This window comes from Equus asinus, chromosome 1, assembly GCF_041296235.1.
Source record: "Equus asinus isolate D_3611 breed Donkey chromosome 1, EquAss-T2T_v2, whole genome shotgun sequence".
Lineage (NCBI taxonomy): Eukaryota > Metazoa > Chordata > Mammalia > Perissodactyla > Equidae > Equus > Equus asinus.
In genome coordinates this window covers 35,816,837-35,839,960 of record NC_091790.1, presented here as the reverse complement: position 1 = coordinate 35,839,960, position 23,124 = coordinate 35,816,837, and the positions used below count along the sequence as shown (strand labels likewise).

At 37.6% G+C, this 23,124-nt stretch overlaps 1 protein-coding gene across 4 annotated transcripts in view; it reads right to left on the bottom strand.

The window, feature by feature from the left end:
- Positions 1 to 23,124, bottom strand: part of RGS17 (regulator of G protein signaling 17) — a 104,136-nt gene that overhangs the window by 22,713 nt on the left and 58,299 nt on the right. For all 4 annotated transcript variants that reach the window (XM_044761757.2, XM_014866437.3, XM_070487346.1 and 1 more), the window contains one exon: positions 6,380 to 6,523. In XM_044761757.2, coding sequence (XP_044617692.1) covers positions 6,380 to 6,523 — 144 coding nt within the window. The remainder of the gene's footprint in view (positions 1 to 6,379; positions 6,524 to 23,124) is intronic.

Sequence of the window (23,124 nt, the reverse complement as noted above, 5' to 3'; positions counted from 1 at the left end):
AGTCCAGTAAGTTGGCGAGTCAAACTGGCCCTCCATGTGTTTAGCCTTGTCCAGGGCAGAGGGAGGCGTGGCCATGGGGATGAACAGCACTGGCCTATTGCCAAGGTCATCCCAGAAACTCTGCCACATGCTGGCCCATCCACACCCAGACGGCCCTCACCACATTGCCACAGACAGCAAGTCAGCTGAGATTCGAGAGATCCTCCCAGGTGTCTGACCCTGAAATGACTTGAAGCCAACTGGGGAATCTGGGGTCACTGGACCCCACTCACATCTCTGTGCAGAGCCCTGTCCCTAAATGCACTGCCCAACCTCTTTACCCACAGCCTCTTTCATCCTGTCACCTTAGGACTCTGGGCTTCTTCACCAGAGTGAGGGTCCTCCTACCATCCGCTTTCTCCCCCTCTGAGCACACTCCTTTGTTTTCTTTGGAACTCCCTTTCCACAGAAAACACACTTTCCTGCATCCTCCACTGTCCATGGTCCACTTCCCCTCTCTGGCCCTAACTGGCACTCAGCTGTCTGAAGGCACCACCTCTGGGAGGCAGCTCCTCCCACACTCACCACAGGGCAGGGTGGGGTTGACATTCCTCTTCCGCATCCTCTGAGGCTTATGCCATCTGACTTTTCCCTTCTCTACCTCCCCTTATTCTCTTACAGCTCTGTGATCCCTCACACTGCACACTCTTCCCTCTCCTTACCCTCCAGCTCAGGGAAAACGTGCCACAGGTGTCTCCATAGATGTCCACAAGGCACCCAGCAGGATGTTTCTTTCGTCCCTCACTGAACTAGCTTTCACTGACTATGAGCTGCCTTACTTTCTAAGCTGGCTCTTGCCTACTTCTAGCCTGAATTAATTTAATCTTCTTTCTCCAGCCCTTTTCTGATTCATTCTTTCTACTCTCCTAAATAAGTCTGGGCATTATATTTTTACCTATTATTTTGTTTTCTTCACATCCATCTGTTCGTTGGTGATCTAAACACTGCAAGTGACACTTGGAAAAATAAGCATTTACAGGAAACATAGAGTCAAAAACAGTACCAATGGTATGCCTTCAATGGAAAGGGTCAAGAAGTTCTAATTCTGGCAGCTTTCCAATAGAGAGCACTCTGGTCAGATGGAACACAGACTTGGCAGAGGCAGTTTGAATACTAAGCTCTTCTAGAGGGTGACTTGGGGAGTAACACTAACTATTCATCTCTAGATTCGACCGCTTATTGAAAATTTGTTCGCAGGGAGAATCTGGCGAGAGCTACGGAAGCACAACAGTGCCAAGCAATAATAGGCATTCACTAAATTGTAAATGAGTGAATTAACAAATGCTGGACATATAGAAGGTCCATGGTCTTAGTGTCTACTTTTTGGCTTTGTCTATATGGCCTGGGAAACCTGGGTTCATTTTGGTAGATGTCTTTTGATTGTGTGAGTTTAAAGTTCATGTGGGTTTTAGAAACTATTGAGGACAATTACCTATGCCATGGCAAGACGGAGTTTCAAAACTATAGAATTCTTTATAAGTGAAATTTATGATGATCTGGTTACAAATACTTTGGAAGTCCTATGCAGATAACTTATGCTCCCACGTGAGATGAATCAGGTCTCCAAAGGCGACAGGTATCGAAGAGGCTATTTATTCACTGGTGCCTCAGATGACATGATGCACCTTGCATGTGTGAGCAGATTTATTTCTAGGGAGTGGTTACTTTACCATGGAGCAAAGGTGGCTTTTGTTTTTCCTTTCAAAAAATATTCTTTGGCTTTTAAAGCATGCATCTTAATATTTCCATTGGCAGAGAGCTAAAGTGGGACAGCGTCAGAGGATAAAATAGGACATTATTTTGGCACTGTTTTGAATTATAGAGGCTGTGGTACTTGTTAAAAATGGAGGGAGGGGCAACCAAAAGCATGTGCTTGTGAAGTGCATAACTTTTATGTAGTCAGCTCTATCCCATGGTCTGGGAACTCTGGGAACTAATGTGTGCAGAAGGGAGACAATTTTAGCCTTCACTGGGCTAGTTAATTTACTAAATTCAGTCTGTGACCAATTTCTTCTGAGAAGAATGAAGACTATCCGGTGCAGTGGGCCAAATCTTGTAGGCAATACCCAGTAGTGCATGAAATTGTGAATTCAGTTTGAAAAGTTGTATTTGATGTAATTCTTGAAGAGTTTGCAAAGTAAGAAGCTTTGGAAACGGTTCATATCAAATCTGGAAATGAAAAGTTTGGAAGTGTCATCTCAAAGTAGACGAAACAATGGACTGGATATTAAGAGGCTTGCGTTTTAGTCCCCCTTCTGTCACTCACGAGCTTAGTGACAGTAGACAAGCCTTCAGTTTCCTCCTCTGTAGAATCAGACACAGCATTTTCCAAACATTAGTTTTTTAGCGAGGGCACTTTTTTCTTTCAAACAAAAGCCTATACCTAAGTCTAATATGTAAAACAGCTGCACATGGCGGGCTCTGGGCTGTGGCCAGGAATACTTCAGGCCCCCACAGCCCCAGAACCATCCCCTCACCACCACGAAGTGGCCTGAGAAGTCAAGGGGAACTTTTTGGAGAGATGATAGCTTAAGTCTCCTGAGTTCTAATTTTTATGAACAAATGTAGAAATCTGTCTTGCTTGATAGGATGCCACCAGGAGCAATGAGGAATTAAAACATGGATGGATTAGCACTACCCATTAGAAGATTTTATTTGAAGATAAATAGTCCGGGTTATTTTAATATAACCCTTGATGTTAGGAGAGGGTTCATGGGACAATTTGGAAATTAGCTTTAAGCTTGAAATAAATTTTGAAAGCTCTGCCTTTCTATCTCGTTTTTGAGGCACTCATTTTTGTGAGCACACAGCAGTTTCTAGTTTGCAATGAATGCACTTTCCCATGTGTTGTCTCACGTGCGAGCGTCTGAATGACCTCACTAACTTATGCTGTCCTGGTGATGGAAGTTTCGTGAGGAGCCCACATCTTTCAAAGCTTTCCTTCTCATAAAGAAAAGGGAATAGAGTTAACTACCTGAGGAGGCAGGCCATTCTGTTTGACTCCTGAGAGAAGAGGAGCATTAAGTTTGCCAGTGGCACGCTTGAACCTCTAGACAAGTGGTCTTGATAAAACTCTCTCTTCTCCTGGTCAGGAACAGCTTAGTCCCACATATAGAAGGACTTGCACATTTACAGACTGTCCATTTTATGGCCCAGTCTCAGGCAGCCATGACTCTTTTATGTAAGACAGGCTAAATGGTCTAAACCTCATTCTCTTGTTTTCTCTTCTTAGAATGGAGGGCTGTGGGGAGAAAAGGGAGATAGAGAGTGATTTGGGGAAGGAAGTGGTTCCTTGACAGGGACAGAGAACAGATCAGCTTAATGAGTCACTGTGAAGTAAATCCTAATTTTTTAGATTTTTGAAGGAAACTGTGGAACTATTCAGGAGTTATATACTTAATCTTTGTATCATCCCCCCCAAATAAAGCATAGTGGTAGTTTTATAAAGATAGGAATAAATTTAAAAATGGGGGAAGAGCTCACAATGAAATAAGAATGAGAAATGCAAATTTGAGGGAAATATTATATTGTTTAAAAAACCCATGACAGGTGAGGCTAGGGTGAGGTATTTATATTTATTGCTAGATACACAAACTTATTTTCCCAACACTCTGCTTCCTTAAAAGGAGGTAAAGTCAGCTACGTGACAACAGCTCCTATTCACGAATGACAGTTACTTCATACTTGGACTTCTAACCTTTTTTAATCCCTAACTTGCATTTTTTAGTGTTTCTTTTTGTTCTGCTCCTTGACCCAGCCTGGAAAATTTGAAGAACATTTCTCTCTTTCTTTTCATTCTTATAAGCCTTTATAACTTTTTCCTAATCTCAAAGTACAAAAATAATATTTTAAAAATGCATGTGTAAAGGACATTTTCATTTGCAATGAGATAACATAGTCACAATTAAAATCCACAGTTTAAGACAATTTAACTTTCATTTGTTCACAAGTTGTTTACATTAGAAATTACCTATCATTTGTCATATATAGAAGACATAAATTTATAGACTGTGCATTTTATGGCCTAGACTCAGGTATCTATGACTCATTGTTAACAAACACAGTTCTTGACAACGATACTCTAGTTCAGAACTAATAGAGCTCTCATCCATTGCACCATGTGTTTGGGGTCCAAATACATATCACTCCAGAGGTGTGGAGAGTTAAATGCAGCATCCAAAGGCTGTTTTGTTCTCGATCCATAGTCTGTGTTCTGTGACAATCTGATGCTCATGAGATCACATTGAATATCTTATTATTTAATCTGCACTTTAAGAATTAATAAAAGTAAGTCTCACTAACTATCTGAGGACAGATAAGAGCAAATTTTACTAAATGCCTGATGGACAGCAATGAATATAGTGCAACAGAACTTCAGTACTCTCTCTGTTTTGGTGTTTTAATTCTGAAGCAATTCAGAAATAAGCTTTGGCAGGTAAATGAAATCATATACTGATTACTGGAACACAGCAGAGTGCAAATGAGAAAGAGAAGTATAATCTTCAACCCTGTGTAACAATGTATTTGCGATGTTTTATACATTCCAAGATAATTTTTTTGTATATATCCACAAGCTGATATTTTTTTAATGTATATTATTTCAAGCCAGCTCCTCTTTAAAAAGATCTATTTTTCCAAGATGAAGTGTTCCATAGCCCAGTGAGTTAACTCTTATTAAATGCACACTATGTGTTAAGCACTGTTCTTAGCTCATATGTGTTTTACTTCACTTAATGTTTACAACAACCTCATGAGGTTGGGATTCTTATTACTGTCATTTGACGGATAAGGAACCTGAGGACACTAAGTCACTTACTGAAAGTGAAACAGACAGTGAGGGATGAGGACAAGACTTGAACCCAGGAAGTCTGACTTCAGAATCAGCACATTAAGTTGCTACGCTGTATTTCATGGATTAAGACTAGAGCTAGATGATCTCTTTAGGAGTGATAAAAAAAATACACAGTTTTATTGAAATATTTCTCTCCTCTAGACCTCTGTTTTCTCCACCTGAAATAATTAAGGCTTAAGAATGAAAGAAAAGAAATCACATCTGACTTTCCCTAACAAAGAATCATCATCTTTGAAGCAATTTTGATATTGATAAAAACCACTCTAAACCTTTCAAATTACTATAATATCTGATGGTTTTCTGGAAATGAAGTTTTCTAGAGGAGCCAGAGCTGCTTCAACACCAGGGTCACCACTGTAGCATGACACGTTTCCTGTTGTCTTTGGGGCACAATGATAGAACGTTACATATCATAACAATAACCTTGATGGATGTTGGAAAATGGTAGGGATCATACACAACAAGATGACTGAAGCATTTAGGACTTTCTTTAGGGTTCTCAAATAGGCCAGAGAGATCCAGAAGACCACTGCTAATCCAGAAGATCCACTAGTGAACTGGATCTTAAAGGACCTCACAATTTATGGTTCTATGGAAAGTTCCACTGAGTCTAGCATCCCCCTGAAGAATCTCATCTGCATAAATCTTAGGACTCTAGGTCTTACTGATTTTCTTATTTGAAGGCACTTTGGGACTCTGGAACTGGAGCAGGTTTTCTGAGGTGCCCAAATCATGGACATTTGGTGTTAGATGGGACCTTGGGAATCAACTTGCTTAACTCTCCATTATTTTGACAATGAGAATACCAAAAAACAGGGATTACAACTTTGTATGATGTCATAGAGGGTGTCAGTGATGAGACTGTAATGGAAAGCAGGTTCTCTGGCTCTGTGTTCACAGTTTTTAATTAATTGACTTGGCCTTCATATCCATCATAGCCCTTGGCCTTTTAGATTCATGGACATGAGTCTGTGGCACTTCCTTCTCTGTCCTTTGTCAAGAGTATGTGGCTGAGGTTGCCCCTCTGACTCATAATTTTCTGGCTCTGTGACTGAATGATCAACACCCTATGAAATAGCACATAACTGAAACACTTTCACTGAATACTACATACAATACTACTAGATATTATCTTAATGTTCTTTCACCTTCTGTAACATTGGAGAATACTGTGTATTGTTAAATAAATATATAACCATAATCTTATTTTTACCTATAGCTTTAAGAAGCATGGATGGAGAAAAACATGATATAAAATAATTTTTAATTCTTTACCTTACTATGAATTTAAACATAAATTCTGAGGACATATTATATTTTGTTTATGGAAATGGCTGCATGAAATCAACGATGGGCTCCAATAATTCCTACTTATAAAGGAAAAACAAAGACAGATTGAGAATTTCTATGACCCCAAGAACTGACATGTGCGTTCACTCCAGTTATTACTCAGCTCAGGTGTGGCATCATAAAGACAACAGGACATACCAGGAGCAGCTGCAGCAACAGCACCAACAAAAGCAACATGTGTTGTTGGGCCTCTGGTTTCCAGGCGCTTGAGACACAGCAGGTGTTCCCTCATTTTGTGACTGCTGCCTTTTTCGCATCTCAGCTACTTCAGTACCCGAATGGCTGAAAGAAGAGAGAAAACATAAGGTATGAAAAAATTACAATAGAGATAAGTTGCCTATTCTGAGAGAAGCATAATTTAATGAAAGGGGGGAAAAGATAAAAAACGAATAATAAAATTAGCAATTCTCCAGAAAATCTTTTAGGAGACTATCCTAAAAGCTTTGGGGACAAACTTCTACCACTATCTGCTACATAAAATTATAAAGACAATGTTGCCGTGTAATCAAAACCAGTTGGTAAGGTAAATATGATAAGGTTTGAAAATTTATTTTTAACTTCCTTCTTTACTCAAGGATGATTTCATCTGCTTTCCTTTGTGAACACCTTTAAATGATCATGCAGGTGTATATGACTCTGTTCTCCACTGTTGTTTACAGTAAGGTTAATTGAGCTTTACAAATCATCATTGCAAGGTTTCTAACTAAATATAATATTATGAGGAAGATCAAGTTTACTTTTGTGTTCTCACCTCCTTTTAAAACACCCAATCTCCTTATTGGCACTTCTGACTCACCCTCCAGGAGCCTATTCTTGATGATATTAGCAAAGTGTCTTATTCTCTGTTAGTTCTCAATGTTGCAAAGGCATGACCTCCCTTTCCTCCACACCCAAAATTTATTTTCATTTAGTAGACAATTGTGGAAAGATAAAAGAGTCATCAAATCCAGGGAAATTACTTCTGTGTAATTTGTATATCATGGCAGATGAGAAAAATACTGGGGTAGAGGATGTCCTACCTGTGACCTTAGAAATCAGGCCAAAGAGCTGTCACCTATTTTAAGACCAATCCAGACCTAGGACTTTGTTAAGGATAAAAAATAAAGTTTTGTTTCAGTAGAATAATATCTAATTTAGCATGACTTAGAAAAAGGAATGAATTCTACTGAATGATGATTTTTGTAAATATGCAACATATGTAAATCATATACATATTGTCATATGGATGACTGAGAGTAATACGAATTAAAAATATAAAGTGCTTTGTGTTATTTTGGTATTGTGAGCTCATGCTTTAAAAATTACATTTTAAGCATTGATTTTTCTTTAAATTGGAGAATAAAATATGTATTAAATTTTATTTTCCTGTGTTCATGTAATGAAAGTAGTTTAAAATTTTTCAGAGGCTGTTGCTTATATATTCTTGCAGCATTTCCAGTCTAAGAGGCTATTGGGTATATAATTCTCTTAACTGAATGTCAGATGGTCTTAAGGCCACAGGGTGCAGGTGGCCCTTGGTCTGTAAACACCACCAGTCCAGGGATCATTGTCTAAATATGTTAGTATTGTGTTTCATCTTGCTTTTAATTTTTAATTTCCAAATCGAAAGCGTTCCGTCTTTGGGGCAAATTCTTATAAAAATTTTTATTGTAAAGTTATATATTTTGTCTACAAAGGGATTATGCACTTTCCAGTTGGGATTTTACGTCAGGATTTTTAATCATTCTAAGAAACACCTAATTAATAAATCAAAATATTTATAGAGCGCCTACAGTATGCATGAGTTACTTATGAGGTATATTTGGAATGACAACATATTATAAGAAAAAAGGTGAATAAAATGACACTAGATATTAAAAATTTATATTTTCAGTTCTGAATACAATGATAGATACTTTTAAAAAATATTGTTGTCTTGCAAACAAGGTAAACATCTCTTTAGACCAGAAACAGAGCAGGAAACCACAATGGTCAGTAAATGGGGTTAAAACTACAGCCATTTTGTAATTCAGGGAAGGGAACAGAAAGGTGCAAAGGTCCCATAATCCTGTGAGGCATAAAATGCTCCACTATGAGTAGTAGGAGCCCAGATTCCAAACTACCTCCATAAAATCAGGGGCTGTGTTTCCATCATGCATAAAAGGATGCTGAAAAAACCACCTGTACGATTCAATGATACCTAGCTGCAGGAGAGAGAGAATGCAGAGAAAGCCATCCAGACCAACCTAGGCCAAGAAGCCCATGGTGACTGGATTCAGTGACTGGGTCAGGACATGTCAAAATTATTGCTAGATGGGAAGGAATCCGGAGATGTTGACGAAAGAGCTACTTTGGGACTGAGGGTCTTGAGGGACTAGTAGAGACTAGTGAAAACATCCTTTATGGAGAGTAAGCGAGAGTGAGAAATACACCTCGCACTCAAGGTATTGCCTGAAAGCAAAAAATCCAAATTAACGCTAGAAAACAGACAGCCAACTCAACAATCAGGAAATGAACATACTTCGGATCAAATGCAAATACCAGAATCACCTACAATTAGTTTAATAAAGCATATGTTTCAGATAAAAAATGTGATAAAGGAAAGAAAAGCATTCATGTAAGAGAACAAGAAATTATAAAAACAATCTAGGCTAATATAAAACAAGAAAAGACAGAATGAAGAAATGTAAAAACAAAACACGTAGACATTAAAAAGATTCAGATGGAATAATCTCTTCCCCCAAGCAACCCCAAAGACAGTAAGTGATAGCACCAAGGAACAGACCAAGAATTCAGCAAAAAGAGATAAAAAGATAAAATGTACAAAGATAATTGAGACAAGGACAGCAGTAACATTGAAAGACTCCAATATGTGTCCAAGAAGATTTTCATTATAAAGAGACAAGTAACCAATTGTCAGGGAAGTTGGCTGAGGACTTTCCAGAATTGGAAGAAAACAAGACAATACAAATCCTCACGTTGAAAGAGCACACCACAACTGAGTAGGATTAATAAAATAGGAACAAAAGTAAATCCATGCTTATGCACAGTATAGTAAAACCACAGAAATCCAAGATAAAGAAAAAAGCTGAATTACCTAAGGAGGAGTAACACATACTGACAGCAGACTTTTCATGGGTGATATCAGATGCCAGAAGACAACGGACAATGGAGTAATGTTTTCCAAGCGCTGAGAGAGAAAAGCTATCATCCTACAATTTTATATTCAGCTAAGCAAAAATTCAAGAGTGAAGATTATTTCTGACATAAAAACTCAAATTCATGTTGGAATCTACGTCAGTCAGAAGAAAAAATTATGGGGAAGGAGGGGAATATAAGAAGCAATTAAATTGATACTGAAATTAAATTAAATATAATAAAATTAAAATTACCAAAATAAAATTATTGAAATTGATAAAATATGATGCTGAACTTAATTAATGACTGGCTAAAATAAAACCCCATTTTTCTGTTTAGAAACAGTCTAGAAATAAATTTTTGTTGTTAGTGTTATGGAGTCGATTGCCACTCCTAGTGACCCTGTTGACAGCAGAGTGGAACCCTGCCTGGTCTTTTTGTGCCATTCTCTCACTTTCTGGCACTATATCAGACAATGTTCACTGCTATTCATAGGGTTTTCCTGGACAATTATTTGGAAGTGGATGGCCAGGTCTTTCTTCCCAGTCTGTCTTAGTCTGGAAGCTCCACTGAAACCCATCCATCATGGGTGACCCTGCTGGTATTTGAAATCCTGGTGGCACAGCTTTCAGCATCATAGCAACATGCAGCTGCCACAGTATGACAACTGACAGACAGGTGGTTTGGTTCCCTGACTGGGAAACAACCTCAGGCTGTGGCAGTAAAAGCACCAAATCTTAACCACTAGACCACCAGGGCTGAGAGAAATAAATTGAAGACTGCATAAATTAGGAAAACGGGACAGTTGCCCTGCTCCTCAGCTAACACTTTTTCTTGTAAACATCACACTGTCCCCATTATGTTCAATCTAAGAGTCATTTTATCCTCATCTTTTGGGCCCATCAGCAGCATCTGATACAGTGATCACTCCATGCTCTTTGAAATACTTTCTTCTCTTGACTTCCTGGCATCACACTCAGCATTTTCTTCCTATCTTACAGGTCACTTCTTCTCAGTCTGTTTTATTTCCTTTTTATCTCCCTCACCTCCAATTTTGGATGGTCATAATACTCTATCCTTATAACTCTGTCTTTTCTTTGGTGAACTCATTGAGACTTGTATTGGGCTAACCAGTTTTCTGTTCAAAATCCCCAAATTTACATGGCCAGTAAAGATGGTTTTCCTGAATTCAGGACTCATATGTCCCACTACCTACTTACATCTCCAGTCAGCTTTCTCAACTTGGCGTCTCAAACATAACATGATCTAACCTGACCCTCTTATCTTCCCCTCAAAACCTGTTCCTCCCACAGTTTCCCCACTTTCAGTAAATTAAAAGCCTCATCTTTATAATTATTCACACCAAAAACACTTTGGAGTCATCCTCAACTCCTCTATCTTGTTCAGCCCACATCAGCAAATCTGAGTCCTGTCAACTGGTCTCCACTCCCCTCTGTTGCTTCCACTCCTCATCTCTTCCTCCTTCTATTCTATTCTCAGCCCAGCAGCCAAAAGTGAGTCTTTTAAAACATAAGTAGATGATTTCAGCAAAGAATCTTCCACCAAAATCCACTCAAAATCTTCCAGTGGCTTCTCATTTTACTGAAAGTAAAAGCCAATGTTTTTGCAATCTGGTCCTTCCTCACTTCTCTGAATGCAGCTCTTTTCCTCTCCTCCTCACTCACGGTGGCCTCCTTGCTGCTCCTCAACCACACTTGGTACAATCATGTTGTCAGGGCCTTTGCACTTGCTGTTCCACACTCAGGGCTTGACTCCTTCAACTCTTTACTCGCATGTTACATTCTCAGTGAAACCCTCCCTTGCTACCTTATTTAAAATCACAAGTCTCTCACTCCACTCCCTTTTCTATTTAATTTGTCTCTGTATTATGTACCATCATGGGTCATACTACAAGTGTTATGCATTTGTTTGTCTAACCAACTAGAAAATAAGTTTCATGAATGTAAAGATTTTTGTCTATTTCGTTCATTGTTGTAACAATGCCTGGCACATAGTAGGTACACAAAAATATTTGCTGAATGGTGAATTTTACAAGCAATCTCATTAATGACAAGAAAAATACAACAAAGTCTATCACACGCAACATTCAAAATTATTAATTTCCGGGGCCGGCTCTGTGGCCGAGTGGTTAAGTTCGCGCACTCCGCTGTGGCAGCCCAGGGTTCGGATCCTGGGTGCAGACATGGCACTGCTCGTCAGGCCACGTTGAGGTGGTGTCCCACATCCCACAACTAGAAGGACCTGCAACTAGGATATACAACTATGTACCGGGGGTGGGGGGGGGGAAGGGCAGTTTGGGAAACAAAGCAGAAAAAAAAAAAAAAGATTGGCAACAGTTGTTAGGCCAGGTGCCAATCCTTAAAAAAAAAAAAGGAAGATTGGCAACAGTTGTTAGCCTAGGTGCCAATCTTTAGAAAAAAAAAATTATTAATTTCCTAGCCAATGTAATCAAATAAGAAAAAGTAAATAAGGGTTGGAAAGGAAAACACAAATTTTAATATTTACAAGTGATATGATTGTCTACAAAGAAAGTCCAAGAGATTCATTATAGACAGTTCAAGATGGATACCAAGTCAAGCTTCAAAAATCAATATATTTCTAATAGACTATTACTAATTGGAATATATCAAAGAAAGAAAGCATAATTCAAATGAATTGCAAAAACAAAAAAAGAAACTGGTAAAATTTCTAACAAAAGTTGTGTGAGAAATTTATGGAAATATTACAAAGCTTCATCAAAAAACATATAATAGGGCCAGCCTCAGTGGCCTAGTGGTTAAGTTTGGCGTGCTCTGCTTTGGCAGCCCAGGTTCAGCTCCTTAGTGCGGACCTACACCACTTGTCAGTGGCCATACTGTGGTAGTGGCTCACATACAAAAAGAGGAAGATTGGCAACATGTTAGCCTAGGGCAAATTTTCCTCAGCAAAACAAACAAACATAAAATAACACCTGAATACAGAGATAGGTTATTTTCTCAAATGGGAAAACTGAATATCTTTAAAATGTTAATGGCCTCAAATTATTTTATAAATTCAATATGATTGTAATAAAAATTCTAATTGAATCATTCATGGAACTCAACAAATGGATTCTAAAATTTATATAGAAGAATAAAGGGCAATGAATAAACAAGATCTTTCTAAAAATAAGAGCAAGTGGAGGGACTTGTCCTACCAGTATCATATCAATAATATACAACTGTCCTATTTAGGATAGTGTGACAGTGGCATGGGATACAGAAGTAAACCAACAGAATGGAATTTGTAGAGCTGAGACAGACTCAGGCATAGATGCAATCATGGTTTAAATTAGAGAGGCTTCTATTATCATTCAGGAAGAAAATTCAATAAGTGGTGTTGAGACAATTAGATTTTTATATGAAATTGTAATATTTTCTCTAAGTTACAACACACAAAAAATAAACTGCAAATGAATTAGAGATTGGTGTTACAAACGAATTATAAAACTGTGGTAAGAAATTATAAAAGAATGTTTGTGTTGCTTCAGGGCAGGAAAAGGCTCTTTTACAAGAGCAAGCCAAAAAGGAAAAGATTATTTTTGATATAGTCCAATTTGTCAAAAGCCCTTGAACACATAAGGAGAACATAAGTAAAGTTAAAAATGAGAACCAGGGTAGAAGATAAAAAAGGATTATTATTATAATATATAGGTAACACATCACAATTTAAAAATACAAATTACCTAATAGAAAAATGGGCAAAGGAAATGTGCAGGCAGTTTATAGAAGAGGAAAATATAAATACTCCAAATTAGAAGAATACATGCTCAAAACTAGAAATCAGGGAAATTCAAATAAAAACTATTTCACGTCTAAATGTCCCACAGTTAAAAGGTTGCACAATACCAAATTTGGGAAAGGATTGGGTAAATGAAAATCTGTCATATAATCATTTTGAAGAACAATATTGACTACATAACAATGTAGTTAACAATATACATAACCTATGACAAATTCCATTTTCATGTTTATACATTGGAGAAACTTTCACATACACATATGAAGACATAAATTACAGTATTTTTAATATATTAAACTGGAAACAATCCATATTTTCATCTTTTCAGGAATGAATAAAAATCTAAATATTGTTACATGATGACGTATAAAATAGCACTTAAAAGGCTGTCCCCATGGCCTAGTGATTAGTCCAGCATGCTCTGCTCCAGCAGTCCAGGTTCGGTTCCCAGGCACAGACCTACACCACTTATTGGTGGCCAGGCTGTGGTGGTGACCCACATACAAAATAGAGGAAGATTGGCACAGATTTTAGCTCAGGGCAAATCTTCCTCAAGCCAAAAAAAAAAAGAAGATTGACAACCGATGTTAGCTCAAGGCAAATCTTCCTCAGCAAAAAAAACCCCCAAAGGAACAAAAAACAAAAAAAAACAACTTTTAAAATGAACAACTCAGATCTACATAAATCATCGTGGAGAGATTGCAAAACAATGTTGAATGGAAAAAAACAGCTGCAAAATATTAAATACAGCCTCTACTATTAAAATAATTTTCATAAGTATATCAAACAATGTCCTATGTTTTCTGGATAATATATATAACAAAGTTATAAAAACAGGAACTAGATCAATGGCTATGGATGTTACTGGATAATGACGGGAATGTGATTGGAGAAGAAAAGATTTTAACTTTACCTGATGATTTCTTTAAAAAAATCTGAAGCAAAAACAAGCTATTAATATTTGTTTAATTGGGATATTGGGCACAGGAGTATTTCTTTTATTATCTTTTGTACTTATCTACAATTTTTTTCTGCAGAAACACACACACACATGCACATAAATACAATATAGCTTTATACCAGACCGAGGTCCTTATCTATATCCCAAAAATTTGCAGAAAGATTCAATAACTTTCTTGAGAATTGAATACCTTAATTTTCTCACCGTTAAATATTCAATTTTGAAAAGTTCAGAGGGAAATGCTATCTTGGGTGTCCATTTATCCAGACAACCTCTAGAGACACTGTGCTTTAAAATCACCATAAAGGGGTCCAAATATTGTTCATTAGATTTGCAGAATCTTTCACTGTCTTCTGAGTCCTTTGGCTAGCTGAAAAAAAAGACAGGTAAATGCCTTCTTTGTGCTCTTCTGAGGTAATTGTGTGTGTTGTGCCATAAACATTTTCCTTCTGGAAAAAAATTACTACTTACTGAAGATAAAAACAACAACAGTCAAACACATAGCAATGGAGAATGGATTGGTGGTTACCATGGGGGAAGTGGGGGGAGGGCAAAAGGAATGATTAGGTTCACATGTGAGGGGATGGACTATAATTAGTTTTTGGGTGGTGAACATGATGTAATCTACACAGAATTTGGAATATATTATGATGCACATCTGAAAGCTATATAATGTTATAATCCAATGTTACTGCAATTAAAAATAAATTTAAAAAATTTTAAGAAAATTAAATAAATAAATAAGTAAATAATAAAAAAAAATACTACTTACTGATTTCTTTTGTTTAGGTTCCCATACCATTTGGAACAGGCTGCTTCTATTTTTCTAACTGATCTGTATATGTCCCTGAATACCAGCAGTCAGCATCTCAACTGTGTTTGGAGTCTAACCTTCTCCTGGGCTGCCTGATATACAACTACGTGTAAGAAAAACAGTCTGCTATCATATTTTGCTACATAGCTGCACTGTCCAAAGAATTAGAGACACAAAGCTGGGGAAGAAAAACTATGTGAGGGAGCTACTTAGTGACAGAGCTTAGGAAGTGCCTTCCTAAATCTGCCGGTGGATGAATAAGCATGGCGAACATCGGCATGCCCTCTTGGGTGTTGGATGACCACATCCTGGAACCCTTATTTATACCTACTTCCTGTGTGCCACTGTCAAACAGCGATGCTGAAGGGAATTTGCTGGGGTTTATCTGTAAATACAGAAGGGAAAATCTGCATAACTGTTCTACTTTTCTAGAGTTCACCAAACCTCGTTTTAAGCAAAACAAATTTTCTTAATGTCATAAAGGAGAAAAGGAAAAAAAGCTGCAAAATGATGCATAACGGGAAACTGAAACTCTCAAACACTTTTGAGTATATGGAGGCCAATTCTTCCCCCCACCCCCAACTCTCTAGGGAGAAAGACTGTCAAGAAACCATTTACTTCCACAGGATATAGGAGAATGAGGCCAAGGAAATTGGTTCTCGTTTGCAAAGAAGTTGCCAAAAATTGTGCACAAAATTGAGACTTCAGACTTTTTGAGCTAAGCAGCCTGCCATGACCTGGGGGCAGAGAAGGGCTGGGAGGATGTGCAGTGGCCTCCCAGAATGCTCCTCTCATTCTGGCCACCTTTGAAAACACTTCATTTGGTTCTTATAGTGAGGCACTGGGAAAGATGTTTTGGAATAAAGATTAGTCCTCCAGCGTCATCATTTTCGCGTCAAAGCTTAGGCAAATTCATTAACAAGAAAAATCCATAAATCTGAGGTAGCGATCAGAGATGGCTTTTCCTCTGTTGTTCATTACTTGTATCTTGCTAGAAATGAGGAGAAAATTGTGATCTCATTTCCAGCTGTACACAGTTTTATTCCATGTTGCTTCTTTCCCCTTTTCAGGATCAGATGCAATGATAAAAACCATCTTTATACAACAAAAGCAAAAATCAACAAGTGGGACTACATCCAACCAAAAAGCTCCTACACTGCAAAAGAAACAATCAACAAAATGAAAAGGCGACCTACAGACTGGGAGAAAACATTTGTAAACCATATATCCGAAAAGGGGTTAATTTCCAAAACATATAAAGAACTCATACAACTCAATAACAAAAAACAACAATTCAATTAAAAAATGGGCAGAGGAACTGAATTGACATTTTTCCAAAGAAGACATTCAAATGGCTAACAGATACATGGAAAGATGCTCAACAACCCTAATCATCAGGGAAATGCAAATCAAAACGACAATGAGATATCACCTCACACCTGTTAGAAAGGCTATGAAAAAGAAATAACAAGTATTAGTAAGGACATGGAGAAAAGAGAACATTTGTGCATTGTTGGTGAGAATGTAAATTGGTTCGGCCACTATGGAAAACAGTATGAAGTTTCCTCAAAAAAATAAAAATAGAAATACCATATGACTCTGCAATCCCACTTCTGGGTATATGTCCAGAGGAACTGAAAACAGGATATAGAAAAGATACCCGCACTCCCATGTTTACTGTAGCGTTATTCACAATAGCAAAGACATGGAAACCACCAAAGTGTTTGTCAATGGATGAATGGATAAAGAAGATGTGGTATGCGTACAATGGAATTTTATTCAGACATGAAAAAGAAGAAAATCTTGTCATTTGCGACAACACAGATGGACCTTGAGGGCATTATGCTAAGTGAGATATGCCAGGCAGAGAAAGACAAATGTATGATCTCACATATATGTGGAATTTAAAAAAGCTGAACTCACAGAAACAGAGAGTAGAATGATGGTTAGCAGGGGCTGGTGGGTCAGGGGAAATGGGGAAATGTTGGTTAAAGGGTATAAACTTCCAGTTAGAAGATGAATAATTCTGGGGATCTAATGCACAGCATTGTGATTAGAGTTAACAATAATGTATTATATACTTCAAAGTTGCTGAGAGACTGGAGCTTAAAATATTCTCACTACAAAAAAGAAATGAGAGAGGCCGGCCCCACGGCCTAGTGGTTAAGTTTGGCATGCTCTGCTTCAGCGGCCTGGGTTTGGTTCCTGGGTGTGGATGTACATCACTTGTCAGCAACCATGCTGTGGTGGTGATGAACATACAAAACAGAAGAAGATTGGCACAAACGTAAGCTCAGGGCAAATCTTCCTCAAGCAAAAAAAAAAAAAAGAAGAAAAAGATTGGCAACACATGTTAGCTCAGGGTGAATCCTCCTCAGTAAAAAGAAAAAAAAAAAAGATAATTATGTGATGTGATGGAGTTGTTAGCTAAGAATACAGTGGTAATCATATTGCAGTATATAGAAGCATCAAACCAACACACTGTACACCTTAAACTTATACAATGTTATATGTCAATTATATCTCAATTAAAAAATCTATACAGTTTGAGCAATGAGCAAAATAAAATAAGATAAAGTTTAAAAGGATAAATATAAAGATATGCATTTGGATTTAAAAATCTGCATTAAACCAGGATGGGAGAAACACGACTTAACAGGAGGGTATGAAAAATTCTGGGTAATTTACTAGACAATAAATTCAGTATTAATCAACAGTACAATGTAAACAAAATACTTATTGGAAATCTAGAATGCATTACTAGAAGCATGTTTTCTAAAACAAGCTGGTGAGAGGTCTTCTCTGGGCTGGCTAAATGGTTATGTTAAATTCTGGTCACCACAATTTAAGAAAGAAATCAAAATAGGTTCAGAAGACTAGAGGAGAGTTAATAAAAAACCTCAAAAACACCTCATAAGAATACCACTTTTAGAACAAAAGTTTTTTCTCTAAAGAAGAGAAGACTCAGGTAATCAGAATCATAATTTTCTAATATTTGAAATGATGCCATGTAGAAGAGAATATAGATCTGCTTTGTAAAATCCCAAATGTTAGAAGATGGATTGATGACTAGAAGCAACTAAGAGACTCTTGCTTCCATGTGTGGAAAGTCTGTCTACACTCACATGAGACTTTAATTTGCCTGTGAGGTTAGCATCAAGGCAACAATTCTTGAGCATTCAAGCCAAGTCTGGACAACTCTTTGAAAAAGGCGTTTTACAGTGGCCTCAAGTTTGCATGGATGGTTTAGTCTGAAAAGATCTTAGTTCTCTTAGTTCTGAGGTTATTGTTCTTAAAATGTGCTGCCCAACCTAACTACTCTCTTCAAAACACAGTTGGGAGGGAGACGGGGAACTCCTGTTTGCACCAATTTCTGCACTCTTGTAGATCATATTTCCAGTCCTTGAGCATTGAGTAATAGCAGTATTCATCTTTTTTGTTTATATCTTGTTCCCCAGTAGGACTGTAAAACTCTTAAAGGAAGTAGAGAGAGAAAAAAATATCTTGTATGTGTTGATTTTCCTGGAATCTAGCAATGTTTTCTGTCAAGAGTAGATGCACAATAAATATTGACTATTGATGATGGTGAATGTGAAAGATTCCTCTGATTATTAAAAATATCTACTTTCCCAAAGGAGAGATTTGGGAGTTTTACATACAATTCTTAGAGCTCTAAGATGCCTGACAAGTTTGAACAATGCTCCTTATCCTTTCCCAAAGTATCACTCATCAAGGATGGGGTAGACTCATATCCCGGAAACCTAGAGAATTGGAGCCTGAACCGCTTGTGGCAATGCTTCCTTGTCCACTCATATTTTATCTTAAAAATCCATATAAAATTTGCTTGGTATTTTGATATGTTCATGTATAAATATAATGGTTGTTTTATATTTCCTAACTCTGGGGAAAAAATAAGAATGTTCCTACATTTTTCTTAATGGTCAAGATGCTGCTGTAATGAGATAATCAATTTTGGAAAATTAGGCTGAATTGGAAAAGAACTGACTCTGCACATCAAAATTAGTGATTTCTCATCTTACTCTTCGTGTAAGAATATGTTCAGAATGCAAACATACAAATATACAAATGGCAATATCCTCTCTCCCCACCCCCAAGAGGCACTGCAATATGGTGATTAAACAAGTTCTGGAGTCAGGCTGTCTGTGTCCAAATCTTGCCTATGCCACCAACTGGATGACCTTTGGTTAGTCACTTAACCTCTCTGTGTCCCAGTTCCTCATCTGCAGATAATTGTTGATAATTATAGAACACGTCAGTACATCATTACTACTGTAAAGGTTAAAAGGATTGAACATGTACAATCCTTGGAATAAATCTTTGTACACACAGTAAGTACTCAGTAAGTGACAGCTCTCTCAAGGTAACGTAGAGAGACTTCTTCACAATGTTGCCAAAAAGTTGGTTGGTACAATGTCTTCAGGCTACAGATGTTGAAGATTTCCATCACTATCTTCTTGCTGAGAGATCATCTCACTTCTTGTAGGGTAGCTTGTAAAGTTTTTGTACCCATTGGGTAGAATCTTCCCATCTCGGGGATCTACACAAAAGCTTACTCAGTGAAGAAAGAAGGCTAATTGTTTGGTTTCTCATTTCACCACTAACACTGTAATTTTTATCACATGTAAAGGAACTGAGTCTCAAGTGACTCATAGTACCCACAATCAACTCCTTATTCCACAATCAAACTTCATTATAATTGCAGCCATCTTGTCATGTTTAGTGAAAGCATTCAGTTCTGCCATATAGTTGTTGATTCAGTGTTTATCCCCAAAAAGGTATTTGCTAAATAAGCCAAATTTGTGAGGCCCTCTTTAGCACTGGGGTGGACAAGGACGAAATTCACCACGTACAGATATTTATTCCTAGTTGTGATTATCTTCCCTGTGAAGGAAAACAACTCACTCCTCAATTTAAAATTTCTGATAACCATCCTGCTTCAGCCAAGCCAGCATATATCTATGTAATAGGGTAAGCTTTCAATGTCATCTCTTGTCTCATGACATGTTTATCTCAAAAGAGTTGTATCCAAACCAGTTTTTGCTTTTTTTGATGAGGGTGTATTTTTTAGTGTCCTTTTTTCAAAAATCACCATTTTATGATTACATTAAAACTATGAGAAATTCAAGAAGTAAACCCTTTGTGCATTCAAAGTGAATAAGCCTAAGAATAAGATTCTGGTCCACACTTCGGGTGGTTAGATCTGACTCCATCAGTGAATATGTCCATGCAATTCCTTTTCTTAGGTGATATATATAAAGCTTGCTAAAATGTTATTATGTTGAGTCAGCACTTCTCTCTTCATGTTCATAATATTGTCATACATATTTATAAACATATAAATATACATCAGAAGTATATGGAAATATATAAAAGTCTAAAAAATAATTACTTCTGTGCTATCCTCTATCTTTAAAGTACAGAATAAGATCAGTGTCAGTTCCTCTCCTTGTTTTGGCTCATGTGCATCTACTGGACACATTTAAAAGCATTATTTGATAGAGCTATTTGATAAGGGCACTTTGTGTAGCTTCAGCTACTAGTTTTTGTCCCCAGAAGATTCAGCCATTTTTATTCCACAGTACACCACAATTTTGACTCTTATGATTCTGCACGTTTATCAACTTTCTATTTTCTTCTTTTGACTATGCATTTTAGAGTGTAGTTGGTTTAAAGTAAGAGAGATCTGGGGCTGGCCTGGTGGCGCAGCGGTTAAGTTTGCATGTTCTGCTTCTCAGCGGCCCGGGGTTCACTGGTTTGGATGCCTGGTGCAGACCAGGCATTGCTTGGCAAAAGCCATGCTGTGGTAGGCGTCCCACGTATATAGTAGAGGAAGATGGGCATGGATGTTAGCTCAGGGCCAGTCTTCCTCAGCAAAAAGAGGAGGATTGGCAGTAGTTAGCTCAGGGCTAATCGTCCTCAAAATAAATAAATAAATAAATAAATAAATAAAGAGAAATCTGGACTGGGATCATAAAGGTCTGCTTTGTATTGGCTATATGGCATTGAGTAAGTTACTTAAACTCTGCCTTTGTTTGTAAAATGGGGAAATGATAATTACTTCACTCAGTAGTTGTAAGAAATAGAAGAAAACATATTTATTGCTATTATTACTGTTAGCCTTAGTAGTGTGCCAAGTGAGCAGCGCTCAATACTCTGTAATCACAATCATAATAATTCTTCTTCTTATTATTACTCCTAGATAAATTTTTGTCTTCATATTTACAAAAAATACCTTATTTTTCTTCAAATTGTATGATGGACTTTTAAATATAACTGCAAAGGTGATAGATCACCTTGGTAATTGCCAAGGTTCTCACATGAAGAGTTAAAACTTGGGCCTTTTCTATTCAAAGTGTGGCCCTTGGACCAACAGCATCACATCCCCTGGGAGGTGGTTAGGAATGAAGATCTCAAGCCCCACCTCAGACTTACTGGATCTGACTTTGAATTTTAATAAGATCCCCAGGTAATCTGTATATGCATTAAGGCCTGAGAAGAACTGACTCAGGCCACACTAAGTTGTGAACTTGAGACACTGTGTTTGGTATGTAGAGGAGATATATTCATGATAGTCAGAAAGACATGGTGTGTTCTAGTGAAAAACCTATGGGAGGAAAACCCACAAAGGCCTTGTTGAACTACTAACCTTTCAATGCTTGTCTCACTTATCCCTTCTCTGGCTTCTTTCTTTCCATTTGGGCAGAAATAGGTGCTCCCCTCTCAGTGTCCACCGGGTACTATGTGCCTACCACTTTGAGTGGTAACCTGTGCACGAGCCTGCTTAAATTAGTGGGCTTTGAGATCGTAGGGAGTCTCAACCTTTTTGGCATCACCAGCACCTGGTGGAGCACTTCCTCCAGGCAATCTTTGCAGACTGTTCCAGGCTGTGGGAAGGTACCTGGCACTGCTTCTTTGACCTGTAATTCCATATTATTTTATAGGTTTGCATTTGTGAGTTTTTCCTACAAGACTGTGAGCTCTTTGAGGGCAGAGGCTGGGCCACTCATCTTAGTACTCTTGGTACACATAAAAGATTAATTGTGTCTTTCAATTAGACTCCCACCAAGAACTGATATTTTGTAAGCTGGAGCAAGTATTCTACTCCACATAGAACCATCCCTCCACTTAGAGGAAAAAAATATAATGTAAAGAAGAGAAATGTCTCTCATAAAGTTTATCCCATATTTTTTCTTCTTAAAAAGTTGTACCTACTAATGTTTATATATTTTGAAATCTAATATAAGCCAGTATTTAATTTTATACATAAAACGTAAAATTAGTTATTTTGATGTTAATGTCATCAAAAAGATATGTGGTAAAAAGTACCATATTTTTCAGGAACTGCCATCACATGAATAAGCTTGAGAACAGTAAGCTTAGTCAATGTGCCTTAAACGAGTAAAACAAGAAAAAGAGGGGCCAGCCCCGTGGCCAAGGGGTTAAGTTGCACGCTCTGCTTAGGCGGCCCAGGGTTTTGCCTATCCAGATCCTGGGTGCGCACATGGCACCACTCATCAGGCCACGCTGAGGTGGCGTCCCACAGAGCACAACCAGAGGCACTCACAACTAAAATATACAACTAGGTACTGAGGGCCTTTGGGGAGAAGAAGAAGAAAAAAAAGAAGATTGGCAACGGATGTTAGCTCAGGTGCCAATCTTCAAAAAAAAAAGAGAGAGAAAGAGAAGGCATCTTTCTAGCATAGGTATGTAGACAGGTTCTCTAACAGAGGCCAGATTTGCACAGTTAAAATGAATAGGAAGGTCATTCAACTACTAGGCAATTTCAGAAAGTCTAGAAAACCAATACAGATCAAGTATATCTTTTAAGAATCCAATTTTTACGTGGCTTATTCAGGCTTTGCTTTAGTTTAGAACAGTAGCGTTAGCTTAGGGTGAATGTTTTCGAAATGGGACCAAAAATACATTACAGTAAGAGTGATATTTGTCATAAACACTACATGGTCACAATGAGAATCCTTAGCATGGCCCTATTACTTTCATTGCGCCAATCTAGAAAATACTAGTGATTAATATAGAGTCATAATGTGTTTACTTAGGAAAGTACTGACAGCACTTTCTTCTATGTGACATATTCATTTTGAGATTCATCAAACTGCTTTTCAGAGAGCAGACAAGCTTATTATTTCAATTCACATAAAGAAGATAAGCAAGTTAACATAAGGAAAGAAA